At 54.9% G+C, this 20,790-nt stretch overlaps 1 protein-coding gene across 4 annotated transcripts; it reads right to left on the bottom strand.

The window, feature by feature from the left end:
- Window positions 1-353: 353 nt before the first annotated feature.
- Window positions 354-20,184, bottom strand: LSR (lipolysis stimulated lipoprotein receptor). Of its 4 annotated transcripts, XM_033225714.1 has the most exons (10): window positions 19,441-20,184; window positions 17,901-18,245; window positions 9,251-9,370; window positions 6,649-6,705; window positions 5,928-6,074; window positions 1,804-1,977; window positions 1,598-1,657; window positions 1,369-1,500; window positions 584-1,209; window positions 354-494 (listed from the first exon to the last, which is right to left on the bottom strand). In XM_033225714.1, the coding sequence occupies exons 1-10, from the start codon at window positions 19,547-19,549 to the stop codon at window positions 459-461; spliced, it is 1,806 nt and encodes a 601-aa protein (XP_033081605.1). In that variant the 5' UTR covers window positions 19,550-20,184; the 3' UTR covers window positions 354-458. The 4 variants fall into 4 exon arrangements, with proteins under 4 accessions (XP_033081605.1, XP_033081606.1, XP_033081607.1 ...); XM_033225715.1 differs by lacking the exon at window positions 6,649-6,705; XM_033225716.1 differs by lacking the exons at window positions 5,928-6,074; window positions 6,649-6,705.
- Between the last annotated feature and the right edge of the window lie 606 nt (window positions 20,185-20,790).

The raw sequence follows: 20,790 nt of genomic DNA, 5'->3' as shown, positions 1-20,790 counted from the left end.
GCCCGAGTTTGGAGACAGTAAAGTAGGTCGGTGGGGGGTGGGGGGGATGGGCTGGAAGGGGAGGGGGGCGCGCGCGCGCCCCCCCCCCGGCGGCCGGCTTGCGGAGCGCGAAGGCGGAGGACCGGGGCGCATGCGCACGCCTGGGCGGGGCCGGGGCGCGCACGCAGGCGGGCGGCGGCTGCGCGGCGGGGCACGTTCTCCGGCCGGCGGCGCGGGCGCGGGCCGGGCCAGGCTGGGTCTCTCCTTCCCGGCCCGGGACTCCGGTGCCCCCGGGACGTGGGGCTTTACAGACACACACGGGAGCAGTCCCGGTCCCCCGCCCTACGCGGCTGAACAAATGGTTCTCTCCAGAGTTTGTGATTATACGTTTTATTAGACTCGGGAGGGGCATGGCAGGGCTTCATCAGTGTTCCTTCAAATTAAAAAAAAAATACAAAAGCTACGTAGAAAACGTCAGATCAGACGACTAAACTTTCCCGACTCAGGGCCAAGTTCTGCAAGGGAGAAAGGAAGAAGGGTATGAGCCGCGGGGACCGGCTGGGGGCCCAGGGACGGTCTGGACGCCAGGGAGGGCGACCCTCACCTTCTTGAGCCTGCGCTCGCGGGACGCCTGCGAGTCGGTCTCCGAGTACGGGGGCGGTGCGGGCGGATAGTAGGCCTCTTCCTCTTCCTCCTTGTAGGGTCTCCTCCTCTCCCCCGACCCCTTCTTCCTCACGGCCTCCTCCAGTAGCCGCCCATCATAGGGGGGGTCCCCGGACCTGGAGCCGTTGTCCCGAGGGTCCCGGGTACGGTGGTAGTGGGACCGGGGGTCGGCAGGGGGGCGCTCCCGAGACCTGATGTCGTCGTAGTGAGGGTCCCGGGAGCGTGGGAAGTCTCTCGAGTCTTGGTCATAGAGGTCGTCCCGGCTGCGGCTCCGTGGGGGCATGTAGGCCCGGCCTCTCCTCCCACCACTACTCGGGGGAGACCTGCTCCCTGACTCGGCGGAGCTTGGCGGGGTGAGGTCGTCCAGGGCGTCCACGGAGCGGGCCCGGGGCCGCCTGACTCGCCAGCCCCCGCCTGCCTGCTCTCTGGGGGTCTCCGGGTCCCATCCCCTGGGACTCCGGGGGGAGTGGCCACCCCACTCCTCATCCCGGATCGGGGTGAGGGCAGGGCCCCGGGGAGGCCGAGATCGCCAGTCGTCCTCATGGAGGGAGGTGACTTCACTCATGGCTGCAGGGAAGGGGGGTGTCACTGACTACTGGAGGAGCCCGGGTTTGCCCAGGTCCAGGGTTTGCACCAAGAGTCCCTGGGGCAGGTATCAGGGAGACATGCTCCCCCCCCCCACCCCCGCCAGCTTAAAAGCCCTCAGACCCCAAGGCTCCTGCTCACCGCGCTCCACACGGCCATTGGCGGGGCCAGGTCGAGAAGGGTCGAAATTGGCCAGCTCCTTCTCCATATAGTACAGGACCCGCATGGAGTCGTCTTGCTGGCTGGCCTGAATCCTGTAGCCACTGCGGACTTCTAAGGACAGGGTGGTGGTGGTCGGTTTGGGAGGATGGATCCTGGCCCAGCCCTCTCCCTTACAGGCACATCCAACTTTGGGATGATGGATTCTCACCAGAGGCCACACTGCTGTCTGTGTCCCGAAGCAGGGGTACGTAGGAACCTTGGCCACCAGCTGGGGGAGAGTGGCTGTCAGTTGCTGCCCACCAGGAGCAAAGCCCCTCCTCAGCTCCCAAGACCCTCTTCCTTCCAGCCCCTGCCCCTCAGTGTCCAGATGCCCAGCACACCCCCACCAGCTCTTCCTGCTTCCCCCAGCCTCACCTGAGCTACTCCTGTCGAGGTCCCCAGGGTACCCTCCAGGGTACCCATTGTAGGCAGGGCCCATGGGAATGACAGTTGGTGGGGGTGGGGTCTTGGCGGGAGACAGGTGGGCGTAGGTGCTGGGGGCATAGATGCTGGGAACACCTGAGGTGGCTGCTTTGCCAGCGGCATACACTGTGAGGACACAATGAACATGAGAAGGCGGGTGGGGCAGGAGCCAGGCTGCCCCATACCCACTGGGTTTCAGAGGGACCTGGGCCTGGACCTCCTTTCCAAGCCGCCCTCTTCACTGTAGAGCTTCCGTGGGCATCTGAGTCCCTGCTGGTCCTCATTCCATTTCTGCAGCATCCCTGAGGTTGGGGGACACCAGCTTCACAGAGACCCCATTGCACTTCCTGCGTGATTTTTCAGAGGGTGCACACAGGCAGCCCACGGCCCCAGGGTGGCAGGACAATGTTTCATTTAACAGCATGGTGATTTGCCAACGTTTGCCAATCAAAAGGTTTTACCTAAACTTCCAACTCCCCAGCTAACTTCCCGGAAGAAGTGGCCACCCACGGTCTGTGTGTTTACAGGGCAACAAAGCTGCCCCTTTATATAAAGCCCAGGTGCTGGGTCCACCACTGTCCCCACAAGCCAAAATCATGTATCCTCTTTGGCGGCCAAGCCCTGCTCTAGAAAAAATGAGTCATCTGGGAGACGTGCGTCCTGCCCACTTGGTCACCTTCCAGACCGAGATGCAACGGCAGGAGCCTCAGGAGTTAACTTGCCTGCCCTGGCCAAGCAGCAAAGTGTCTCCTCCAGTGTTTATAACTCACGGACTGTACCCATTCCTGCCTGCCCTGCCAGGGTCTAGGCTTGACAGCTCGAGGTAAGATCCTCCTCCCTAGGGCAAGAGGCTTGCAAAGTTCCTGGGCCCTAGGCAAGTGGCTTCCTCCCTGGGACCCCAACAGGAAAATGGAGGAGAAAGATGGGCCCAGAGAGGGTGCCTCACCTCTGATTTGGTTTGGAAGCAGAAGGCTAAGTGCACAGCCTAGAGGAAGCCCCTTCATTAGCTCAGGCAGCCTGCAACTTCATCAGTAGCAGTGGGACCTGCTGCCTCCTGACAGGTAGGCAGAGGCTGTGGCAGCAGCAGATGTAACAGGGCCTCTGCCAGAGAGTTAGTGGGGCCCCGGGTTGGGGTAACAGGGTCTCCAGGTGGAGGAAATGTTGTGTTGGGACAGGGGAATGTGGCATTGGGACCAGCATTTACAGTCCTGGCCCTAGCTCTGGTCTTGGTGGGTTCACTGCAAACTTGGTTACAGCCCATCTGTGAAATGGACCTAACACTCACTGCCTGAGCAAAAAGCTGTCGCTGTCAGCTAAACACGACAAGAGGGAGGGGATGGGATGGTCTGCATAAGCCTCCAGGGAGCAGTGGAATTTTTTCAGGAAAGCGATCCTTTGAGGAACCAGGTTGCACACCACTGACTTCAATGACTATAAAATTAGCCAGTGACTTCCTTAATACCCACAACACCCCATGAAGTGGGGACCTAACAGAAGGAAACAGGACTCAGAGAGGGAAGGCCGCTTCTCTGGGGTCACTCTGTGTGCACCAGGGCTCTGACTGGTGCCCTGGCCCTCGGTCACTACTGAGGCTGATAGTGGCAGTGCCCAGCAGCTGGCAGACGTGGAATATTGTATATAGATCAGGTCCCATGCTCAGTGGCGTGGACATGAGCTCACCGAATTCCCAGACGCACCCAGAGTGGTGAGCTTTGCCATAAGCCCCATTTCACAGGGGATGACACTGAGCTTTAGGGAGGGAAACTGCTCACTGGGCTTCTGAGCAGGAAGGTGTCAAGCAGGCCTCAGCTCTCCACCTGCCCACGCTTGCAAGGACTGCCAGGTACTTCACTGTTCATGTGTCTTGGACTGTGCAGAAAGGCTGGTCTACCCAGACACCCTCCTGAAGAAAACCAAGGACTGGCAACAGCTGTGGTCCCCAAGGAGGGGAAACGGGACAGCAGTTAGAGGGATGCTGAAGTGGCCATCAGTGCCACTTAGTGTACACACTGTGGCCTGGTGTCCCGAGGCTGATGGCTGTGACCACATCTATCAGCTCCTCTGTGAAAGTGTCCCATTGGGATATTCACAAACATTCACAGAAGAGAGGCAGGAGCAAGTCTTTTTCAATTGCACATGTCTGACTCCTCTCGTAGAGTTAGGTCTCTCTCTCTCTTCTGTCTTCTCTTACCTTCCCCTGCTTGGTTTGCTTACTTCCCCTTTAGCTCTAGTCCCACAGCCAGTCCCAGCTCTCCACAGTACCCATACTGGTGTGCTAGATATGACCCTAGACATAGTAACTGGGTAAAATGTGCAGCATTCCTGTGGATGTTTTTAAAAATTTGCTTAACTTTGGCCAGGCACAGTGGCTCATGCCTGTAATCGTAGCACTTTGGGAAGCCAAGGTGGGGGGCGGGGCACGGATTGCCTGAGGCCAGGAGTTCGAGACCAGCCTGGCCAACATGGCGAAACCCTGTCTCTACTGAAAATACAAAAATTAGTCAGGCGTGGTGGCAGGTGCTATATCCCAGCTACTCAGGAGGCTGAGGCAGGAGAATAGCTTAAACCCAGGGGGCGGAGGTTGCAGTGAGCCGAGATTGCGCCACTTCAGTCCAACCTGGGCGACAGAGTGAATATGTCTCCAAAAAATTGCTTAAGTTTAAGGCCAAGTGTGGTAGCTCATGCCTGTAATCCCATCACTTTGGGAGCCTGAAGCAGGATCACCTGAGGTCAAGAGTTTAAGACCAGCCTGGGCAACATAGCAAGACCCTGTCTCTACAAATTTTAAAAAATTGGCTAGCATGATGGCACATGCCAGTAATCCCAGCACTTTGGGGAGGCTGACTTGGGAAGATCACCTGAGGCCAAGAGTTTGAGATCAGGCTGGGCAACATACTGAGACCCCTGTCTCTACAAAAAAACAATCAAAAAATTAGCTGGGCATGGTGGTGTGTATCTACAGTCCCAGCTGCTCCAGAGGCTGAGGCAGGAGGATTGCTTGAACCTAGGAGTTCGAGGCTGCGGTGAGCTATGATCGCACTACTGCGCTGCCTGGATGACAGTGAGACCCTTTCTCTAAATAAAAATTTTTTTTTGCTTAAATCATGTAGTGTTGCCGGGCGCAGTGGCTCAAGCCTATAATCCCAGCACTTTGGGAGGCCAAGACGGGCAGATCACAAGGTCAGGAGATCGAGACCATCCTGGCTAACACGGTGAAACCCCGTCTCTACTAAAAATACAAAAACTAGCCGGGCGAAGTGGCGGGCGCCTGTAGTCCCAGCTACTCGGGAGGCTGAGGCAGGAGAATGGCGTAAACCCGGGAGGCGGAGCTTGCAGTGAGCTGAGATCCGGCCACTGCACTCCAGCCCCGGCGACAGAGTGAGACTCTGCCTCAAAAAAAAAAAAAAAAAAAAATCATGTAGTGTTGTAAACCTTGTTTGGTTTCTTACCTTTTTCACTTAAGATTTGTTTTCTTTTTTTCTTTTTTTTGAGACAGTCTCACTCTGTCGCCCAGGCTGGAATGCAGTGGCGTGATCTCAGCTCACTGCAACCTCCACTTCCTGGGTTCAAGTGAGTCTTCTGCCTCAGTCTCCTGAGTAGCTGGGATTACAGGCGAACACCACCATGCCCAGCTAATTTTTGTATTTTTAGTAGAGAATGGGGTTTTACCATGTTGGCCAGGCTGATCTGGAACTCCTGACCTCAAGTGATCCGCTCGTCTTGGCCTCCCAAAGTGCTGGGATTACAGGCATGATCACTGGGCCTGGCCAAGATTTGGTTTTTTAAGAGGGCTTTACTTTCATGTGAATAGTATCTTGTACTGTTGAACATTTTTACCATGTGTATGGATTATACTTACAAAAGAAAAAAACAACATACATAAAAAGAAACTGAAAGTTGGAGAAAGTAAATGACAATCTAAAGCAGCAGACCCTCCTCAGCCTACTTTCTCCCCACTCGCTAAATTCACACCTTCCGGACCAATGCCACTGTCCTGGGGGTAGGTGGATGGCCAACTTCTTCCCTCAGACTCAGGATGTTGCCTGAACCAGGGTGGCCATGAGCAGAGCACTTACGGGCCTCAGGGCAGCAGCACTTGTCTGGGCAGCAGGGGCACCTGACGTAGCAGCAGCAAGTGTGTGGGCAGCACTGGCACCAGCAGATGCCCAGGAGGAGGAAGACGAGGAAGGCAGCCAGGCACACCACAACCACGAAGAGCCAGTCTGCAAAGAGAGAACAGGCCCTGAGCCCAGAGGCTTGGGAAAGAACAGGGCACAGCAGGGGCACACGGTGCAGAGCCAGCATTGAGGTCGGCGACTATTTGCAAAGCTCACCAAAGAACCTGCAGCCCTGGCTGGATTTTTTGTGCCAGAGGCTGGGCACGGCACACTCCCCATTCTACCATCCCGGCCAGTCCCCAATTAGGGCCCTCCCCCAGGTGCAAATACACAAGGCAGAAAACGAGGCAGCCTGCCCAGAGGGAGACAGACTGCAGCCCCCAGACCAAAGAGAGCCAGCTGCCCAGATGCCATGCCCTCAAGAGCACTGCAGGTGCCAGTCACAGAGCCCCGGCCTGCACCCCGGCTCTCCTCAGCCCAGCCCAGCTCAGCCCAGCCCAGCCCAGGCCAGGCCCAGCGCCAGGCCACTAGATGCCTCGGAGCCACAGTCAGGCCAGGTTAGTGAGGGGTCCACAGTGAGCAGGGTTTAGTGGGGAATGGGATACTAACTAGAGTCAGAAGCAGTAGGTGATGTATGGGAGCTCCTGAGAAGCCCAACTCAGGATCCACCCCCCCGTACCTTCCATGGGCCCCGCCTGAAAACCAGGTAAGAGCTCAGCCACCCCTGAGGTCCTCCCTGGAGGGACAAAAGAGAAATAGATTATGCTGGCCAGAGCCAGCCCAGGCTGCGCCGCCCCCGAAAGCCCAGTTCCAGGCTGGCCAAGTGGAAGGTGTGCCCTGAAGTGGGGAGGGGCTGAGGACTGAAGCCCTAGCGCATGGCTCCTACCCTCCACCCGCCCACTTGTGGGTGTTCATAGGTAAGAAACTCCCATTGCATAATCCACCTGTGTCTCATGCCACGAGGGCTCCAACACAAATCCCAGGGGGTTCTGAGGGCTCTACCTCAGCTTGAACACCCTAAGTTTTCCTCATTCATAGGTTTTAGCACCCCAAAGGGCTCCAACCACGGTGATAGGGATGTCCTGTTCCAGCAGGCACAGTGCCCTAGGGCCCACGAGATAAAGAGACAGGATCTCAGCTCTGTCGCCCAGTCTGGAGTGCAGGGGTACGATCATGGCTCACTGCAGCCTCAACCTCCTGGGCTCAGGCAATCCTCCCACCTCAGCCTCCGGAGTAAGTAGCTAGGGCTACAGGCACGTGCCACCACACCTGGCTGAAATGGTTTAATTTTACTTTACAAATCTGAAAAAAAATAAACACTGAATATGTAGTATTAAACTGTCTTTGTGAGAACATAATCACAAATTTTTTTTTTAAAACAGGAAGGGACCCATTGAAGCAAAAATGCCCACATATGAAAGTCATATGCAGTCCTAGTTCTGGGACCCACAGGGTCTCCATCTCTACTCAGGCACTATCACATTCGCGCATCTATGACCAGGTTCTTATCTTCCTGCAAGTGCCCCCTGGAGCTCTGAGCCCCACCAGCATTGTGTCTGAGGGGCCTCCACAGGCCCAGTTCTGCACCCATGAAGCCCTCCCCAGAGCTCATGCACTTGGCACCGTAGGCCCTCGCAACAGGACAGAGGCATGTCAGTCACGGCTCTCAAAGCACGGTCCTGTCCACAAGGCCAGAAGAAGTATTTTTAGAATAACACTAAGATGTTAGTTGCCTTTTTCACTTGTTCTCCCATGAATGTCCAGTGGAGTTTCCCAGGCTCCCTGAAGTCATCATCGCCCTGATGCCTAATGGACTATATGCTTGTGTGTGTGTGTTTTTCTTGAGCCAGGGTCTCTGTCACCCATGTTAGAGTGCAGTAGCATAATCACGGCTCACTGCAGCCTTGACCTCCTGGGCACAAGCGATACTCCTGCCTCAGCTTCCCAAGAAGCTGGGCCCATAGGTGCAAGCCACCACGCCTGGTTAATTTTAAAATTTTTTTGTAGAGTCAGGGTCTTGCCATGTTGCCCAGTCTTGCTTGTGTATCTTGGGCTTGAAACATTTCCGCATTTTAATTCCTAATATATTAAGCAACATATAGACATAAAACCCACAGGAACAAACAAAAACTCTTGGAGACCCTCGATAATTTTTTAGAGTGTAAACAGACCCGGAGACTAAATTTTGGGAACTGTTGATGCAAATGGTGCATTTTACCAAAGAACACAAAGAGGTTCCTGGGTCACTGGTGCACGTGTTCCGTCCCCCACACATGAACTCTGTCTTGTAGCCCAAGCACTCCCCAGTCACGTGCTCACTCACACGTGAAGATGGCAGTGTACAGCCCAGCGGCGTCACTCCTGCAGAGCACACGCCACACGAGACTCCATGTGTTGGCTTACAGCAGGGCACCTGGCGGATGGCAACATCCCCCTAACACATGAAGGGAGGCCTCCCAGCCACACAGACACCCTGCCCCTGGGTGTCTGGAATCGGCTTCGTTTCAGCTGCACTCACATACTCTCTGTGTGTGCCATGCAGCGCCATCCCAGCAGGGCACACGGCAAAGCCACTGTGCTTTAGCGAGGGACTCAGGTGAGATGAGGCCTTGGGGATGTAGCAGGAGGTGGATCAATTTTGCACACCATCAACTGTCCTCATTCATTGCCCATGGACTCTGACCATGTCTGGATTTTTTTTTTTTTTTTTTGGGGGGACGGAGTCTCACTCTGTCGCCCAGGCTGGAGTGCAGTGGCGTGATCTTGGCTCACTGCAACCTCTGCCTCCCGGGTTCAAGCAATCCTCATGCCTCAGCCTTCTGAATAACTGGGATTACAGGCATGTGCACCACCACGCCTGGCTTTTATGTTTTTTGTGGAGATGGGATTTTGCCATGTTGGCCAGGCTATTCTCGAACTCCTAGCCTCAAGTGATCCGCCTGCCTCCGCCTCCCAAAGTGCTGGGATTACAGGCATAAACTACTGCACCCGGACCCCAAGTCTGGATTTTTTTTTAAATGAGGATTTGAAGAGGCAGAGTTGCCAATTCTCTCCACTCTTAGTTTGGCTTGGCTGATTGGAGGCACCATGGGCCAGTGGTCCCTGCCTGGGGTGCAGGGCACAGGGGGGCCTAAGTGACTGGCAGAGCCTGGGGGAGAGCAGAGCAGGCGACAGAGCCCAGAGGGTAAGCTGGAGGGCAGAGGGCGGACACAGGGGAGGACAGACAGAACAGAAGCGGACAAAAGGAAGGGCCATGCCTCCCCCTTCCCAGGCCCACTCACCAAGGACGATGAGCTCTGCGTAGGCCTCATTGTTCCCCTCGAGGTCCTGGGCTGAGACCACAGAGCAGTAATACACACCGCTGTCCCCCCACGCTGTCTGGTCAAAGGTCAGGTCAGCATCTGGGTCAGGATGAAAAGGCCTCCGTGAGGGCACCTTAGAGGCCAGGGCACCGAACCCCACGAGGGCCAGAGCCCCCTTCCCAGCACATCCAGGAGGAAGCAAGCAGTGGGCTGGGCAGGCTGAAGATGATCAAATGCATATGCAAAGATTCCTACCAGCGGCACGCGGCCTTTTACGCCCCGTTCTAAACACCTGGGCTACTACAAGAAGTCTGTGAGGCAGGGCCATTATCACTCCTGTTTTGTGGATGACATATTGGGTCTGGAAAAGCTGCACAGCTCTTCAGTGTAGAGCAGTAATGGTGCCCTCAGAGCCTGAGGTTGTTTTTTTTCTTTCTTTCGAGACAGGGTCTCACTCTGTGGCCCTGGCTGGAGTGCAGTGATGTAATTATAGCTCACTGCGGCTTCAACCTCCTGGACTCAAGCAATCCTCCCACTTCAGTCTCCTGAGTAGTTGGGACTACAGGCACACTCCACCACACCCAGCTCTCTTTTTTTGTTTGAATCAGAGTTTCGCTTTTGCTGCCCAGGCTGGCGTGCGATGGCGCGATCCAATCTTGGCTCACTGCAATCTCTGCCTCCCAGATTCAAGCGATTTTCCTGTGTCAGCCTCCCATGTAGCTGGGATTACAGGCACCTGCCACCGTGCCTGGCTAATTTTTGCATTTTTAGTACAGATGGGGTTTCGCCATGTTGACCAAGCTGGTTTCAAACTCCTGACCTCAGGTGATCCACCCGCCTCGCCTCCCAAAGTGCTGGAATTACAGGCGTGAGCCACCGCACCCAGCAGTCTGTGCTTCTCAACTTACAGCCATCTCTGAACCACCTCTCAGATCCAAAGTCTGAACTCCCCTGATGTGAACTGCCACCCACAGGGCCTAGTATAGACCCCAGGAATGGGTGTGGAAATAAACAGTCCAGACTCTAGGTACCAGGAGATGCCCAAGCACCCATAAGGAGTGGGTGTGTCTGTGTGGGGGAGAGAGACTTACCCTCCCAGGGCCTTGGTCCCTCCCCCTCCCCTTCCATTCCCACATTCCAGGTCAGGCCCAGGGCTTGGGGACGCTCATGTCTGAAGCAGCTGCAGACAAGGAACCTGTTAACTCTGCCACCCATCAAAGTGTTTTGGCACATCCTGTTTCCTCTCTGCTCCTCAGGCCCTAATTAGTTAAATACCTTCAGCCTTTCACCAGGGTGGGACGCGGGCACCTACCAGGCAACTCCGCCTTAGGCCAGTGGGGAGAGAAGTACGCTACGCTGGGCATCTCAGATAGGAAACGCCCTCAGCTTCCCGGCCTCTTTCCTGCCAGCCTGACCTGCCTGCCACCTTCCCAAGGACATGCTGCCCTTCTGCACGACAGCTCTGTAATGGCAGCAATCACGTGTGCCAGTCCACAGCACCTGGCACCCCCAGGAATGAAAGAACCCTTGCCTTCTTCCTTCTTCACAAGGAAGGCCTTATGTCTACAGAAAGATTCTGCTTGCAACAGTGTCTCGCTACAGCATTGCAGACGCCTTCCCTAAGGTCCCACGGTCCCCAAGGCCCTTGACACAACATGGTCTCTAGCTACCATGCCAGCCTCACCCCTGCCATCGCCTTGGCTCTAGATTCGCACTGTTCCCCAATGGGCTGGGCTTCTCCCACGGCTCCCCCAACCAACTGGTGAAGTCTATCTCCCAGCTCAGGGGCCGACCATCCCTTGCCTGGTGAAAATGTGGGCTCCATGAGGCACAGCCCTGTCTGTCTGTCACTGCTGGGTCCCCAGTGCCTGACACTATACCTGGCCAGAAGAAGAAATGAACACCCTCTTGGCCGGACACGGTGGCTTACACCTGTAATCCCAACGCTTTGGGAGGCTGAGACAGGTGGATCACTTGAGGTCAGGAGTTCCAGACCAGCCTGGCCAACATGGTGAAACCCTATCTCTACCAAAAATGTAAAAAATTAGCCAGGCATGGTGGCACGTGCCTGTAGTCCCAGCTACTCAGGAGGCTGAGGCAGGAGAATCACTTGAACCCAGGAGGCGGAGGTTGCACTGAGCCGAGATCGCGCCACTGCACTCCAGCCTGGGCAACAGAGCGAGACTCCATTGCAAAAAAAAAAGAAAGGCGATGAACCCCCTCTCCCGTCATGCTAAAGTCCCTTAGATTTTGTCATCTGTCCTGTCATTCTGGGCACATGGCTGGATTCAAAGACACATTTCATTCATTCATTCATTCATTCATTCTTCAACAATAATTACTGAGTGCCACCTACGTTCTAGGCAGTATTTGAGACACCTCGTATACCAAAGCAACAGTTCTCAAACTGCAGCCTCTAGACCCTGGGGTTCCCCAAGACATTTTCAGGAGAGACTGAGGTCAAAATTATTTTCCCAACAATACTAACTGGAGTTTTACAGAGGCTACGTGACATAGGATAGACATCACAGCAGACTGAAACAGCTTTGAGAAGCCAGGCTCTTGTATCCAGCCTGGCTTCAGAGACTTGCAAAACAATAAAACCATGCCACCTTCTCATTCACAATATTTTGTCTGGTTTCAGAAAATGATTGTTTTTCATAAAAATTATTTTATTTATGTTAATCTATAATGAGTTGTCATTTAAACTATTTTGTAAACTTTTCTGTCTGCTACCTTTGAAAACAAACTCTTTGAGTTCTTCTTCTTCTTCTTCTTATTTTTTGAGATGGGAGTCTCGTTCTGTTGCTCAGGCTGGAGTGCAGTGGCGCGACCTTGGCTCACTGCAGCCTCCGCCTCCTGCGTTCAAGCGATTGTCCTGCCTCAGCCTCTTGAGTAGCTGGGATTATAGGCGCCTGCCACCCTGACTGGCTAATTTTTATATTTTTAGTAGAGACAGAGCTTTCACTATGTTGGCCAGGCTGATATGGAACTCCTGACCTCAAGTGATCTGCCCGCCTGGGCCTCCCAAAGTGCTGGGATTCCAGGCATGAGCCACTTCTCTAGGCCTGAGCTCTTAATTAACCTCAAGATCAAGAGTGTAAAGAGGCGTAAGCCCAGAACCTTTGAGTTATAAATCCTTGCCCTTGTCCTTCTAGAGCTCAGATTCTAACTGGAAAAAAAAGACAAATAAAAAATGTAACTATGTCACATATCAGACAAAGATAAGCTGTATGGAGAAAACGAATCAGGGACAGCAGACAGAGTGCGCCAGGCGTGGAGTGGGGGCTGTGCCATTTTAAACAAGGAGGCCAGCGAGGCTTCCGGATATGGTGACCTTCAGAGCAGATGTGAAGGGATTGAGGACACGACTTCCCCTAATGATCAGGCATCTAAGCCACTGTCAAGTGATCCACCTGCCTCGGCCTCCCAAAGTGCTGGGATTTTACAGGCGTGAGCCCCTGCCCTGTGCCCCCACCATTTATTGAGCTCTTACTATGTGCTGGGCCCCTCTGCACACATTCTTTCATTGAATCCTCATAGAATTCTAAACTAGGTTCTCCTAAATCCTCCAGGTTTGCCACAATGCCCTCTTCGTCCATCATTTTTCCACCTGTATCTTTTCTGAGAGGGCCTAGCTTTGTCGCCCAGGCTGGAGTGCAGTGGTGCGATCATGGGTCACTGCAGCCTCGAACTCCTGGGCTCAAGCAATCTTCCCATCTCCAGAGTAGCTGGAATTACCAGGGTGCACCATCATGCCCCGCTAATTTATTTTTTGTAGTGTTTGGGTCTCACTGTGTTGCCCAGGCTGTTCTCCCAACTCCTGTCCTCAAGCAGTCCTCCTGCTTCAGCCTCCCAAAGTGCTGGGATTATAGGCATGAGCCACCAGTATCTTCAAATCAGACCCTGACTATGCCTCTCCAACAATGGAGCTCAAGAGCTGGTCCCTGCTGTAAGCAAAAGAGGTGGACAGGAACCCCTTGCCATGGCGAACGGATCATATAGGCCAGGGGTTGAAATCTGGCATCTCATAGGCCAAGGCTGGACCTCACTGTGTTTTATTTGACCTGTCTGACGTTTTCAAAACCCACAAAAAATATAGTTTTCCGGCTTCTTTTGATCCATCCTAAGGCCTGGGCGTACCTTCTTCCTGCAGGGCGTACCCTGTTCCTGGTCCTGGGCTGGCCCTGATCTCACCCGGGCTAAGCATTGCTTTCATTGTTTTAGGTTAGGGGAGAAGATGCCAGGTCTCCAGTGGGAACAGCAGCCAGGCCTCCTCCACATCTCCAATCTCTAGTTCCTTCTTTATACACTGCAAAGGTGACCTTCATGACTTCAGAGGTCCCATGGGCTCTCTGCTGCAGTGCAGCTGGAACTGGGGGCACTTGGACCCTAAGGAGCCTGAGGAGTTGGAACAGGGCCTCCTGTCCAGATGCTGGTCTATTACCCAAAGCATGAAAGGATGAAGCAGGGCAGGAGCCACCTGACCTGAGGGACGCCTGGAGTGGACAGCCTCCTAGTTAACCCAGGACTATTTTCACTTTTGAAACCAGGATAGGCCAGGGATGGTGGCTCACATCTGTAATCCCAGAACTTTGGGGGGCCGAGGCAGGCCGATCACCTGACGTCAGGAGTTTGAGACCAGCCTGGCTAACATGGCGAAGTCCCGTCTCTACCAAAAAGATACAAAAATTAGCCAGGTGTGGTGGTGTGCACCCGTAATCCCAGCTACTCGGGAGGCTGAAGCAGGAGAATCGCTTGAACCTGGGAGGCAGAGGTTGCAGTGAGCTGAGATCACACCACTGCACTCCAGCCTGGGTGACAGAAACAAAACAAAACAAAACAAAACAAAACAAAAAAAGCAGCACAGTGGGTGACCCTAGGAACACCACGGGGAGTCCACTTTTCCCATCCTCAAAGCTGAAATGGAGGAAGCTCCTACGGCTACGGGTTTTCCTGAAAGGACACACACACAATGGATGTTTACGCTCAGGGTCTTGATCAAACACGGGCCCAGGTGGGGGTGGTTTGAAAGACCCAGGCCTGTGAGGCCCCTGACGCATGCAGGGCCCCTTTCCCCAGACAGAGCCTGGGGGGTCATCCTGGACTTTTGTGCCCAGCAGAGGAAGCACCCTCAGTATTTGGCTTGTCCTGGCAGGAGCTGAGCTGTCATGCCCAGTCCAGGCAGGCACAATCCCTGGGTTAGAGAGGAGGGGGCCTAAGAAGCTCTGTGACCTCAGTAACAGTAGGATGTTCATGGCTGAGCGGCCCACAGAAATCCAGGGCAAGCAAGCCTGGTGCCTCCTCTGAGACAGAACTGACACAGGCTCAGCCCCTGGAACCCTGCTTCCCATCGATCCTCTAGCAGAATGTGCTCCAGTTCCTGGCTTCTTGGGGTCTGCAAAGGGATGCTCCCTTCCCCCTTCTGCCCCATGCCCAACTTTAAATTCTTGTTTAAGACCGTGAACACACACTAAGACATGAGGTAGATGAGCCCTCATCCCTGGCACCCTGCCCCTCCCCTTCCTCTCTGCCTTCTAGGTTCTGTAGGGCCCAGGCCCAGGCCCTCCTCAAATCATACTCATAGCCCAAGCCATTCCATGTAGCACATCACCCAGTGCTCTTTTTTTTTTTTTTTTTTTTTTTTTTTTTTTTTTTGCGATGGAGTCTCACTCTGTTGTCCAGGCTGGAGTGCAGTGGCTCAATCTTGGTTTACCGCAACCTCTGCCTCCCAGGTTCAAGCGATTCTCCTGCCTCAGCCTCCGGAGTAGCTGGGATTACAGGTACCCACCACCACGCCCGGCTAATTTTTGTATTTTTGGTAGAGACGGGATTTCACCATGTTGGCCAGGATGGTCTTGATCTCCTGACCTCAGGTGATCGATCCACCCACCTCAGCCTCCCAAAGTGCTGGGATTACAGGTGTGAGCCACCACGCCCAGCCTATTTTCTTTTCATTTCAAAACAGGGTCTCACTCTGTCACCCAGGCTGGAATTCAGTGGCTCAATCACAACTCACTGAAGCCTTGACCTCTCAGGCCCAGGCATTTCTCCCATCCCAGCCTCCTGAGCAGCTGGGACCACAGGCACATACCACCATGCCCAGCTAATTTTTAAAATGTTTGCAGACATGGGGTCTCATGTTGTTGTCCAGGCTGGTCTCAAACTCCTAGGCTCAAGTGAGCCTCCTGCCTTGGCCTCCAAAGTGTGAAATTTACAGGCATAAGCCAACGTACCCAGCCTGGTGTTATCTTCTTTGCAGCACTTAGTACTCTCTGAAATTCTTATACCTTGAGATGGAGTATTTTTTTTTTGTTTGAGACAGAGTCTCGCTCTGTCACCCAGGCTGGAGTACAGTGGTGCGATCTCGGCTCACTGCAACCTCTGCCTCCTGGCTTCAAGTGATTCTCATGCCTCAGCCTCCTGAGTAGCTGGAATTACAGGCATGTGCCACCATGCCTGGCTAGTCTTTGCATTTTTAGTAGAGACGGGGTTTTACCATGTTGGCCAGACTGGTCTGGAACTCCTGACCTCAGGTAATCCACCTGCCTTGGCCTCCCAAAGTGCTGAGATTACAGACATGAGCCACCGTGCCCAGACCTTGAAATTCTCATACTCTTTCTTTATCTGCTTATTTACTGCCAGTCTCACCCCACCAGAAGGTCATCCATCTCCTTGAGGACAGAAACCAGCCATCCCAATCACCTCTATCCCCAGCACCAATGACACATAGTAGATGCTTGATACATACCAAATGAATGAATGAACGACTGTCCTTTACTTAGTCCCAACAGGCACATCCTATCAGGAGGCAGCATTACAGTTAAGAACAAGGGTTCTCAGGGCTGCCTGGGTTCAAATCCCAGCTCTAGACTTTGACTTCCTATGCGCCCATTTGAACAAGGTAACCTCTCTGTGCCTCAGCTGTCAGAAGGGCAGAGGAGAGGACTCAATGGGAGAATGTGTGTGCAGTTCCTGGCACGTCGTAGGCTTTCTCCATTAAGATCTCTTGCCCCTGCAGTTCACTCCTGCCACCTCCTCTGAGTCCTCTGTGGACCACCCTAGGCAAGCAAAGGGATTAGGAACTTGGCCACTAGACCCGAAGTGGCCGAGTTAGAATCCCAGCCCCTTTACCAGCGATGTGATACTAGGCAAGTCACTTTCTCTCTCTGGGCCTCTGTAAGATGACAATAATAGAATCTATCCAAATACTATGTGGTCTGAGTTAATCCTTGGGAACCTGGATGGGAGCTTAGCACACATTATATACCCTTTATAAGTTGTTACTTAGATAAATTTTACTTCTCACTGCTCGTGTTATTAATATGATTATAGAACAAACCCTGGCCTCCTCTCTCCATTACCTAGTTTTCTTTATCTTCAAGCACTTGAGAGTGTGTGTTGTGTTTGTCTCTCTCACTGCAATGTGGGCTCCACGAGGGAAGTGGTTTGATTATTTTCTTTTTTGTTTTTGAGACGGAGTCTGGCTCTGTCGCCCAGGCTGGAGTGCAGTGGTCAGATCTCGGCTCACTGCAAGCTCCACCTCCTGGGTTTACGTCATTCTCCTGCCTCAGCCTCCCAAGTAGCTGGGACTACAGGCGCCCGCCACCACGCCCGGCTAGTTTTTTTGTATTTTTTAGTAGAGACGGGGTTTCACCGTGTTAGCCAGGATGGTCTCGATCTCCTGACCTCGTGATCCGCCCATCTGGGCCTCCCAAAGTGCTGGGATTACAGGCTTTAGCCACCGCGGCCCCGCCTGATGATTTTGTTAACAGCTGTATTCCCAGGGCCCAGAACAGCACCTGGTATATGACAGGTACTCAAAAAATCTTCGTTATTAAATTGAGGAATGGAAGGATTAGCAGAAGGAAGAATAGTAGAATAGAATTGCTCCCTTTAGGCTGGGTATGGTGTCTCCCAGCACTCTGGGAGGCTAAGGCAGGCAGTTCATTTGAGGTCAGGAGTTTGAGACTAGCCTGGCCAACATGGTAAAACCCCATCTCCACTAAAAATATAAAAATTAGCTGGGCGTGGTGGTACATGCCTGGAGTCCCAGTTACTCGGGAGGCTGAGGCAGGAGAATTGCTTGAACCTGGGAGGTGGAGGTTGCAGTGAGCCGAGATTGCACCACTGCACTCCAGCTTGGAAGCCTGGAGTCCAGAGCAAGACTCCATTTAAAAAAAAAAAAAAAAGGCCGGGCGCGGTGGCTCAAGCCTGTAATCCCAGCACTTTGGGAGGCCGAGACGGGCGGATCACGAAGTCAGGAGATCGAGACCATCCTGGCTAACACGGTGAAACCCCGTCTCTACTAAAAAATACAAAAAACTAGCCGGGCGCGGTGGCGGGCGCCTGTAGTCCCAGCTACTTGGGAGGCTGAGGCAGGAGAATGGCGTGAACCTGGGAGGCAGAGCTTGCAGTGAGCTGAGATCCGGCCACTGCACTCCAGCCTGGGTGACAGAGCAAGACTCCGTCTCAAAAAAAAAAAAAAAAAAAAAATTGTTCCCTTCATTGGTCCTTTCAGACACTGGCACTCAAGAGCTTTCAGATGGGGACTCCAGGTCCAGTACAAGGATGCCAGCCCCACCACCCGGGCAACCCCAGCCTCATCCCCCTGCCCCGCCCAACATACTTCCGGTGATGGTAATCCTCCGACCCTGGTAGTAATCTCCTAGGGTCACAGCGTTGCCCTGCTTGGTGGCCACGACCCTGACGGTGCGCACGCTGTCCTGGCACTCGACGTAGGGGTTGTAGCCTGGGTTCCCGGCTGCCAGCTGGGCATTGAGCTGGTTGTCGACGCTGGCTGGGGAGAAGGCATCAGCGATGCGGTCCCGGCAGAAAGACTTGTACTTCCAGATGACGATGGGTTGCGTGGGGGTCGAGGTCATCTGGTAGGTACAGGGTAGGGTCACGGGCTGGAAGAGGATCACCACGTGGTAGGGGTCGGACACGGTCACCTGGATGGCCCTGGCAGGGGCTGAGGGCAAGAGGAGAGAAGCAGGGGTTACTGTGAGCTCAGGGAGGTGTTTCAACAGGAACGCCCCCTGTCACCAGCTTGACACTTGCAAATGTGTGGCTTACAGAGTGCCTGGCACACATTGTTCCTTAATCGCCAGGACCAGTGAGGTAGGCAGGATAATCATGCCCATTTTATAGACCCGTGGGGCTGAAGTGGCAGGTGCACGGTGACACGGCCAGTTTCCTTGGACTCGCCCGCCATCCCTCTTCCCAGCCTGTGGCCTCTGAATCACACCAGTCTCCTCTTCCCTTTGTCATTCACCCACAGCAGAGGGCCTCTGTGTGGCCTGGGCAGGCAAGACCAAATGGCCATGTCAATGCCCCCAGCGCCCAAGGCCCCACTTCAAAACCGACTACCAAGGATTCCAGGTTATCCGGGGTCTTTTGAAGTTGGAGGGAAAACCGCAGAATTGTTTGCCTGAACTGCTTTGCCATGGAGGGACTAAAGCCCCCACAATATCTCCATCAGCCTCCCACCACCTCACCCTACTCTAAAGTCATTTCAAATGACTTCACCAAAAGTGTCTGCTGAAAGACCTCATCACTACCTAAACATCCTATCCAGGTGAAAGCCTGCCAGCAGAAGTCAGTTTCAAGTCCGTAAGTCCACCCCACCAGACTCTTACGCACGTATAATCCGGAGCCCGAGGGAGGTGGGTGGGGTGCGGGGGATGGGGAGTCCCTAGTCCCACACCCACCTGAGGCCTGGGCATTGTTCCTTCGTCTCTATCCCTCTAGGAAGCGTCTGATACAGCCCTCCCGTACCCTCTCCCCGTTACTCCAACACTTAGAAATCCCCGGGTGCGCCCAAGCCCCATCCCGGCTTTTCTTTTCCTGGTGATCGGGCGGTCCTCCACTCCCTCCCCACAAAGAAAGTTCCATTCTCCCTGCCGCTCCGGGTCTTACCGTCCAGGGAGTTTCACTTCCTGCTCTCTCCCAGATAAGGGCGGGGGGAGCGCTCCCCGGCACATATGGGGAATTCCTCTCACTCCGGCACGCAAGAGATCGCCCAAGACCCAGGGGATCGTAAGGACCCAGCCTCTGAGACCTCCCGCTCCCCACGCCCTAGGCGCCCCCGCCGCCTCCAACTCCATCCATCCCCCTCTACGGTGCCCTCCGCCGTTCCGCAGCGTCAGGGACCCCGTGCCCCGTACCTGTGCACCAAATGCTAAGCAGGAGCCACACGAAGACTACCGCGTCCCGGCCTGGGGCGGCAGGGTGGGAGCCCAGCCCTCTAGAGAGCCCGCCGGCCAACACCGCCATCGCGGCCGTCTGGGCGCGTCCGGCCCGCGCGTCCCTTCCGAAGTATCTTAGGGGGCGCGGCGCGCACCAAGGCCAGGAGGGGTGCACGCTCCTCCCATTCCCACTTCCGTTCCTTGTCCCTACAACAAGTCCATCCTGCTGCGTTCTAGAAGTTTTAATGAACGTAAACGACGTGGACAAAGGGCACGCTTTCAGATATAGGGGAGAAAGGTGCTTAACCCGCCGCGGTTCTCCGAGGCGCACTCCACCCGCTGCGCACTCCGGTGAATGGTTCGGCCCAGGTACACAAGGGTGGGAGCCGAGGGCTGGGCTTGGGGTTGAGTGGTGGGGAGGGGTTCCTCTGCCTCCCTCCCCGGAAGTGGGCTGACCCAGGTGCGCTCCGGCCCCCAGGGCCCGAACCAAGTGACTGGCCCGCTGGGAGGGCGCCTGCGGACCATAGGTCCCGTCCGGCCCCCATCTGCTCCGGCCAAACTAAGTGCACCGAGATCCACGAAACCGTGACCCACTTGGAGCGATTCACCTGTTGAGATAGGGCGGATCCCGCAGCGCACCTGTTCCCTCCCTACCCACACCCCTCTCCCCGGCGGGCGATGGACCCGCCTAGGTGCGCCTTGCCGGGAGGAGCGAGTCTAAGCAAAGTCCTGGTGGGGAGAGGCTTGTCGGTGGCGCCTGACTTATCCACTTCCACTGGGGTTCGTTCGGACCGGGTGGAGGGCCCTGTTGCTTCAGGCCCCCTGTGTCTCCCAGTTAGATGACCTGAGGAACCCTCTGAAGTCCCCGGAAGGGAAGCTATGCCCCCTCAGGGATGCCCGAGGGGAATCAGGCCCGGGAAAAGTTGAAATTCCACTTCGGAAGTTTTCGCCACCTCCCCCACCCGTTCTTGTGGTTCGGCCCCTGGGCATCCCTAGCCCCAGGTCAGCCCTCCGGAAATTCTGGCTCTTAAAGGGGCCGAGCGAAGGCGCTGGGCCTGGGACCGGTTTCCGCGTAGGAATTCCCGGGACTAGCCACCTGCAACCGAGGGCCGGGGCGCGGCGCGGCGATCAGCTTGCGCAGCGCTGGGCGCGACTCTGCTGTCTCCAGGTGGCGGCGAGGGGAAGCGCATCCTGGGGGAACCCTGGGCGCTTCCTCGCGTTAGACTCCCCCAAGTTGCTAACTGGTCACTGGCTGGTTTCGGTACCCATGCGTGCTTTGTTTTACTGTCCCTGTTAACACTCAAGCCATTTGACGTCCATCTGCTCACA

The sequence above is a fragment of the Trachypithecus francoisi genome, unplaced genomic scaffold (assembly GCF_009764315.1).
Source record: "Trachypithecus francoisi isolate TF-2019V2 unplaced genomic scaffold, Tfra_2.0 Lachesis_group12, whole genome shotgun sequence".
Lineage (NCBI taxonomy): Eukaryota > Metazoa > Chordata > Mammalia > Primates > Cercopithecidae > Trachypithecus > Trachypithecus francoisi.
Note: the sequence above shows the minus strand (reverse complement) of the source record. Positions and strands in the feature narration are given on the sequence as shown.